Source organism: Carex rostrata, chromosome 6 (genome assembly GCF_964058835.1).
Source record: "Carex rostrata chromosome 6, lpCarRost1.2, whole genome shotgun sequence".
Classification (NCBI taxonomy): domain Eukaryota; kingdom Viridiplantae; phylum Streptophyta; class Magnoliopsida; order Poales; family Cyperaceae; genus Carex; species Carex rostrata.
The window spans coordinates 2,566,888-2,575,721 of record NC_135923.1 but is presented as its reverse complement, the minus strand read 5'-3'; the positions used below and the strand labels follow the sequence as shown (position 1 = coordinate 2,575,721).

Below are 8,834 nucleotides of genomic sequence, written 5' to 3'. Positions count from 1 at the left end.
GCTTCCATTCATAGGAAACATCCACCAACTAAGCTCTCTTTACCATCAATCTCTCCATTCACTCTCTCTGAAATATGGGCCCCTCATGCTACTTCATTTTGGTGAAGCACCATTCCTTATTGTTTCGTCGTCCGATACAGCATGTGCCATATTGCGGACCCATGGCCTCACCTTTGCAATACCAATATGCAATACCAATATTCAAATCAACCATATAAAGCGAAAACACAGTTATAGAAAAGTCCGGTTACCTGTTAGCGAGATATTCATAATTTCATTCGGTTTGCAACAATGGTTCAGAATCACTGCGACGTAGTCAGAGTTCGAATCGGGCATTTAATAATTGATATCAAAACATCAACAAAATATTTCTTCCATATATCTCTATTTATCAAAAAGAGGGTCGGATAAGAAAAGAGGAGAGTGAATTCATATGAGTAATCAAATCATTTGAATTTGGTGATGGAAATCAGAATAGATGGGGGGTGTAAGTTACGGCAAAGAATAATTAAAAGGGACAGTTAGGTTATGATTCACCATGCAATTGATCTATTCCGCAGCGAATTTAATATATATACAGGTGGGTTAGAAGGTCGGTTAGGGAGGGGGCGCAATTTTGGGGAGCATGAGACGCGTCTCATTAACTTTTTTTTTTCATAATTTAGAAATAAGCTTGATTAGATTTATAATTAAGGAAATAAAGTAAACATAGAAGCTTGCAGCGCAAATCTAAGTTTTAAGAATAAAACATAAATGGAAATTTTATTATTTCATTCTTCTTCTAACAAAAACTAAAATCTTTATATATTATAAAAATGTCTTGTAAACAAATAATAATTACTTAATTTTTTCAGAATGTTACATTTAATGTAACATCTCGGAAAAAACAAATTATTATTATTATTACTAACAAGACTTTTTCATAATATCATGAAGATTATAGGTATCTGATAGCATATTTTATTTGTAAAAAGATAAAATAAAAATTTGAATAAAATAATTTTAGTCATTAATATTCATGTTTCTTTGAATTATATTCTAGATGTTAGTATAATATATTGTACTACTGTACTTGAAATATTATGGTAATACATAATATATCTACTATCTTACTTGTGTTACACCATAGATCTTCACCTTTTATAGCTTTAATATAACAAGATCACAAACTATTATGTATCTCTGCTAATTTTCAATATGCCAATAACCACTAATCTACTGTATTTACGAAAGTTCAATTTTATAAATATCCATATCCCCTCTATGCATCCCTTCCAATTCACCCATGCACCCCTTGAAATAAACCGCCTATATAAATTAACTTCCATTTAATTTTGGATTTGAACCGCACCCTTAAATTTATTTCATTTTCCTGCCGCCTATTTGTTTCGTTTTATCCGGTTAAACTTCCCTTCAATTCCCTGCCGCTATCCTTATAATTCCTTCAATTAATATGATCATGTAATTTGATTCGATTACAAACCTTTTTATTCAACTTCCTGCCACACTATCTCTCTCATTTTTACCTTCCAGAACCGATTAAGAAGAACCCTATTATATGTTGATTCAAATTCCAACTACGTCGTACTTATTCTCAACCATCGTTGCAATCCGATTGGAAATTCTGAACATCTCGCTATATATAAGGTAACCGGACTTCTCTATAACTGTGTTTTCGTTTTGTATGGTTGATTTGAATATTGGTATTGCATATTGAATTATGATGGCATATTTAATGGAATGGCGAGTCTGAGGTTGGAATTTGATATGTGATTGTAGCCTCTCATTGTTGGATGGATTTCCCAGTGGGTTGGCGGCCTTCCAATGTTGGATGGATTTCCCATTGGATTGACGGATTAAAGGAATTGTGTTATGAGAATGTGGGAATCGCCTGTGAAAGGGATTACACATGTGTGAATATGATGTGACTGGTTTTATGGATAACCTAGACCGACGTGCTATTGCTAGTTAAATATGTGTGCATAATTTGATATGAATTTGTGTGGATTAATCCGGTCTATTTGAATGGTTGTTAAATTAAGCCTATTATAGAGAAGCGCGTTATTAAATAACCGGTTACTGAGCTTTGTAGCTGACTCCGTTTTGTTATTTTTGTTTTCACTTCTGTTGGCGACGTAGGTTAACGGGCCAAGGAAGGTGTGAAGATGCTTATATAATCACGCTCCGGATAGTAAAAATCTGGGTGTGACAACCTGCTTGAGCGATTGTACCTGTGTTTGATGTTCTAATTATTTTCAATCGAATTTGCATATACATAAAGCTCCATCGCTCGATAATGCAATAAAAATTAATAACATCATTTGGAATAATTAATATTTGTCAAGACTCCTCATCATACACGCATAGAACATTGAATAATTATGATCAACATCATATATCATTTCACCAAAATGTCATATATGAGATTTTTGTTTTCCTTTTCACTATTGTATATCCTCTTTTGGTACCTCATATTTTGGCACCCTTTGACAAACATTGATGTAGTAATTCCAAACGCTGGTCTAATCTGATCTTTTGACACTGAAATGTGAAGATTTATTAAAATCTGACATAGCCATGTGAAAATGTAGAGTACTAGAAGATAGGCTTCAAGAAATCATGAACCCAATTTTAATTGTTCAAGGTCGGCCTATAAAACAAATGGGCCGTATATTCCAACAAAGCCCTAATGACCAGGCGCAGAGACGAAAGACAAGTAATTTGTTAACTCGGTGTCTCGGTATATATTGCATTGTTGTTTCAAACTTGATAGGCCATGTACTAAAAGCCCCATAAAATTGTTATGAGATGAGTATTAAGCCCAAGTAACAAGTCCAAATAGCAGGTCCGTTCGAGTTGTCCGTACAAGACTCAAACCGGTTTAAGGAAACAACCATCGTTCTAAAACTCGGAATCGAAATCCGATACTTGATCATGGAATCGGAATCGGAATCGGAATCGGAATCGGATGAATCGGCTGGAATCGGCTTAATCGGATCGGAAACTTGGATTTTTTTTGTCAGAAGTTTGTTTTGTACTAAAATAATAGGGAAAAAATGGTAAAATATTAATTTGTTAAAAAATAAAGGTGCTGAAAATTAAAAATTATTTGCTATTCTTAATATTAATCCCAAAAAAATAACAAAAAATGAAAAAAAATTAAGAAAAAAAATCATAAAATTAAAATGGAGATATCCATGAAAATATAAATGGAGAGGAAAAAAATTAGAGTTATAAATACTCCGAAGTACACAGAAGATAGAGTTACGTACCTACCAGATCTGCACTCAGTTTCACCCGGATACATAATAAATACATACCTAACCTGCACGGACTAATCTCTCTCGAGCTAGAACGTGCTAAGACACACTGTGACTTAATCTCTTCGGAGATAGGACGTATCAAAACTAGTCTGAGATAAAATAAAATCTGTTTGCACTGTAAGAAAATTTCTGAATAAAAATGGTATTACATAGCAGTGATCCTGAAACCAAGCTTTTTTTGTTCCCTTTATACCTAATACCTCGGATGAGTCAGTGCACATATTATATATACTTGCTCTTTACTTTTTGCAAAATAATCCAGCTTAATTATGCAACTGGTTCCTTTATACTCGACACCAGCACAAACATGAAAAGGCCACTTAGATCTCGTCCATGATACCAGTATCTGGTTGTTCCTTTTTACTATGCATTGTGTACTTAAATCTATGTTTGTAACAACCAACATATGTCATTTACATACTCATAAATTTATTTATGCAAAAATCAAACAAGTGTATCGAATATTACGCATAGAATTAATCCACAAAATATTATTTTACATAAACTGCCGCTTATTCTGCTATAATAAGGCAAAAGAAACTATATCTAATCTGAGGTGTGCACATTATTAACAACGAGCTGAAGATCATCCTTCCTATGCACGGAAAATCCCGGTGAATCACCCATGTTGAACTCCTCCCTCGTCATTCCACTCGGCAACTCCCAATCAAAGCGATGTATGAGATTTGCTAATGCAAGCTCTGCTGTGGCCGTACCAAACAATATACCAGGACAAATTCTGCGTCCTGCTCCAAATGGGATGAGTTGAAAGTCGTTCCCTTTGTAGTCCACTTGGCTACCAATGAATCTTTCTGGCATGAACTTCTCCGGCACCTCCCACGATTTTGCCTCTCTTGCAATGGCCCACGCATTGATAAGTACTTTGGTTCCTTTAGGAATTGTGAAACCATTTATTTCACATTCATCCATTGATTCCCTTGGAAGCAGCAAAGGGATAGAAGGATGTAGCCGTAGGGTTTCTTTTACTACCGCTTTTAGGTAGCTCATTTGGTTCACATCTTCTGTTCTCACCATGTCACCATGCTTCACTATTCCTCTGACTTCTTCTTGTAGCTTCTTCATGAGTTTAGGATTTTTTATAAGCTCAGACATTGCCCAATCGATGGTGATGTATGTTGTATCAATTCCAGAAGCAAATGCATCCTGAATAATTTTATTTTGAAATGTAAATAGTTATAAAGTCAAGGTACACGCCATAATTGCATCATAAATTATTTTTCCCCCTTTTTTGTCATTTACTTTCCAAAACACCCTGGTAAAACAAACACTTTACTTCTCAAAATATGATCTCTCTCTCTCTATATATATACAAAGAGAGAGAGAGAGGTGAGGTTGGCTAAGATACAAGCGTTGGGATATCGTCTGAGCACTTCATCTTTGTGATTTGAAAGTTCAAATAGTTAATATGAAGTGCTCAACATGTTCTCCATTTTAAAATGTACTTTGTCTTTCAGGATTTTTTAATATCACTGGTTTGAGCAAATTTTTATTTAATGAAAAATAGTGACTTCAAAAATCCTAAAAAAAATAGTAAATTTTTTTTTGAACATATAAAATTTGGTCTACACGAATATTTTAATATGGAGAACATTTTTAGTACTTCGCATTAACTAATTGAACTTTGAAATATGGAGAACATGAGTGCTGGGATGAAGTGCTCTATCGTAGTGCTTGTATCTTAGCCAACTCTCTCTCTTTGAAAAAATACCAATATTTTAGGCCAAAAAACTCCATTTTTTAAAAATTTTATAAAAAAATAGTAAATAAAATTCTCAAAATATTAAAAATTAATATTCTACAAGTATAATATATAATCAATTTACTGAATTACTAATTAGATCAAAGTTTCTAATATGAAATTATGAAATTATGAAATTTGAACTTATGGCATTTCGGTCGAAATGCTACCAAAAATATTTTAGCCGACATTTGTGTGTGTGTGTATTCACATATCCTGAATCATGAGAACATTGATACAATGATCACATATAAGCTCATGTTTGCAGTTCAAGATACAGGAAACTAATCTCAAAAAGCTGTGCAGTTCCGTTTAATATGAATGAAGAACAAAGAGAAGTGATGAACAAGGTGCTTGGATGCCAAGAAACAGAGTTACCTGTTAATTATCTAGGCATGCCACTAACGGTACAAACGGTACAAACACCGGAGAAGCACATGTTTATACCGTTAATAGAAAAAATTTGAGAAACGGTTGCAAGGATGGAAAAGAAGGTTGATATCTCGAGGGGGAAGGCTCCAATTGGTGAAATCAGTTCTTTCCTAATTGCTTATTTACTATATGACACGCTTTCTGTTTCCAAGGTGGTAATTGAACGCATTGATTGGATTAGAAGACACTTTTTATGGGGACAGAATGAACTACATAAAAAGGGAATCTCACTCATAAATTGGACAACAGTGTGTACTCCGGTCATTTGGGGAGGCATGGGAATTTCTAATCTTGCTATGCAAAATAGAGCCTTGTTGTTAAGATGGTGGTGGAGAGCTTATATAGAGCTTATACGGTTGATGACTCTTTATGGACTTTGATCATTAAAGGACTTAATTAAGGTAAAAATACAAATGGGCCACTTTTATGGATTCTAAGTGGTTCATTTTTTTGGAATCAACTAATTAGTTTGAAACCGTTGTTTCATTGGAGCACTAGTTGGATAATAGGAGATGGCAACAGCATTTCCTTTTGGTTTGACTCATGGCAAGGAGGCCCTATTGGAGTAAACAGACCCAACAGGCAACAGACCAACAAATCCAGGCATCTCGCTACATGAAGTGATGAGTAATATACAGATTTTGAAGAACATTTTCAAGGTCAAGTAATACTCAGTGATGAAAGGGATCGTTTAGTGTGGGAATGGGACCCAAGAGGAGAGTACATACAGTGCTAAATCTTTTTATCAAACCATGGTGGGAGGAGCCATGATGAGGAGTAGATATGCAGTGGTGTGGAAATATAGAGTTCTTCCGACTGTCAGAATTTTTGGTTACTTGGTGTTAAGAAATAAAATTTTAACTCAAGATGTTTTAAACAAGAGACATATACCATGCCAAAGTGGTTGTGTTATGTGCAGGTTGGTAGAGAAAGAGACAACCTTACACTTACTTTTCAAGTGTAGATGCGCAAGACAGGTGTGGACCGGGGTCCACACAAGATTGGGATATAGTGCAGTTACAATAAAAGATTTAGTGGAGCAGAGTTGGTTCAAGTCCTTGGTATTATATAGAAGACCTATCTATGGTTTGGAATAGAATTGGAAATATAATATTGATGTTCACTATTTGGATGATTTGGAAATGTAAAAATGAGAAAGTTTTTACTGATAAAGAACAAACAGTACAGTTGGTGGTGAATAGGGTGTGTCATGAAGGGGAGATGTGGATTAAAAGTTTTAGTGTCAGTAGTGTGAGGAACAGGCCTATTGAAGAAATAGTGATAGACAAGATAGAATGGAATTCTCCAGTCAAGATATAAATAGAAGTTAATCACTGAGATTTTCTTCCATTCTAGTGTACTGGCGAAATAGGATAATTACAGCTGTGTTTGTATTAGCATTAGGGTTTTAGATAAGTTTAAATAAGGCTGCTGTAATACAATTGAATCAATATAGAAAATACAAAATTGTCTCTATCTCCTCTCTGTCTTTATCTCTTCTCTTCTAATTTCAAATAGGCAATGATTCTGGTTAGTGGATGTACTTTACTTTATTTTTATTTTCCTGTAACTGGTTGATAGCTGCTATTAATCTCTCAAAAAAAATTCCAAAAATAAATAAATAAATAAAGCTCACCGCCAGTAGCCCCTTCATCTGATCCATGGAGAAATCAAAGTTGAAGCTAGGATCATTCTTCAAACTAAGTAAAATATCAACAAAATTATTTTGTCCCTCATTATTCTCTCCACTTTCAATATGAGCTTGAATTAATTCTTCAAACAACAGGTCCCACTTGTTTCTATTTCTACGAGCCCTCCTGCTCAATCCTATAACTCCTTCTAACCATGACAAAGAAGGAAACAAATCACCAATACTAAATCGACCAATTAAATTAAAATTCTCCTCTACCATCTCTCGGATCATGGCGTACCTCCGTTCTTCCATAATGAATTTTCCAGAAACAACCCTACAAATTACATCAATCATGAATGAGAACAAAAACTTGCTTAATTCTATAGGATTACCGCTCGAAATGGAGGCCTGGTTGCTAATCTTTGCAATCAAATTACCAACTTGCTCCTCTCTGATTGTTTTGTAGGAGGCAATCTTCTTGGCACTCATTAAATGGATTGTGAAGATCTTTTTCAATTGCCTCCAATCCTCACCGTAGGGTTCAAAGGCCATGTCACGAAAACGAAGGATGTCACTGACAACAGCAAAAGGCCGAGTGGCAAAGGTGGGGTCATGGGTCCGCATGACAGCACATGCCATATCAGATGACGAAACAATAAGCCATGGTATTTCTCCAAAATGAAGTAGCATGAGGGGCCCATATTTCTGAGATAGTGAATAGAAAGATTGATGGTAAAGAGAGCTTATTTGGTGGAGGTTTCCTATTAATGGAAGCTTTGGAGGCGAAGGTGGCAACTTTTTGGGGCATTTCGAGAAGTTTCTTCTCATTACACTGAAGCAAAGTATGAAGATAGATAACAGTAAGATACAGAGTAGTGGCATATTCTGCGTTAAAGTAAAGATCACCATTTTTGTTATGTGAGATTGTCTTTCTTTTTCTCCAATGTGCTAGTCTATAACACCCGGGTGTTGTAGTTGGGCATCAATCAATTTATTGCACAAATCAAGCTGATAACGACACTTATTATAAAAAATAAAAATAAATAAAAAACCTATCTTCCCAACTTCCTCCTTACCCTATGTGAAAATAACATTGGACAAAGCTTTATCCAAAATCTGACCTAAAGCAACGTTTGATCTGTATTAAAATCCATATGAACGGTTCAGATCCGCATAATTGTAAAAGCCAATTTTTGGTTTCTCTTACAATAATACCATAGCAAATTTTCTTATAATCTCCATCATTGCGTTGACTATTTTTTTATATTTTCAATGCAAGTGAGCTTAGGGCAAAGAAAAATGATGCTCGCTGAGGTGAATGGGTTGTGACTTGTGAGTGTAATATAGAGCCGATACTTGTGGATTAGCATGTAATTTTCACTTTCTTCAAAATCACACTTTTCTTGATGACTGATAGTTATAAATTATATATTGTGTGGTAGGGCCATGTATCAATTAATGTCAGATGCATCAAGAAGAAAAGTCCCATTTCATTGGTAACGTCACAGATTGTGCATGCTTTATCAAAAATGTCTACTGTAATTAATTATTTTTTTATTATACAGTTGCTTAGGTATATGGACCTAGCTAGATCATATTTGGTTGTGGAGTCCCACGGTTTGAAATATTAAGATGGGGTAATTTACTGCACATGTGGGTCCCACGGTTAGAGTAACATCCAACTTAT

At 34.8% G+C, this 8,834-nt stretch overlaps 1 protein-coding gene across 1 annotated transcript; it reads right to left on the bottom strand.

The window, feature by feature from the left end:
• Positions 1-3,732: 3,732 nt before the first annotated feature.
• On the bottom strand, positions 3,733-8,049 carry LOC144556152 (cytochrome P450 71A26-like). The gene is made up of 2 exons (XM_078304640.1): positions 7,151-8,049; positions 3,733-4,487 (listed from the first exon to the last, which is right to left on the bottom strand). Exons 1-2 carry the CDS (start codon positions 8,027-8,029, stop codon positions 3,870-3,872), a joined length of 1,497 nt encoding a protein of 498 aa, XP_078160766.1. The 5' UTR covers positions 8,030-8,049; the 3' UTR covers positions 3,733-3,869.
• Between the last annotated feature and the right edge of the window lie 785 nt (positions 8,050-8,834).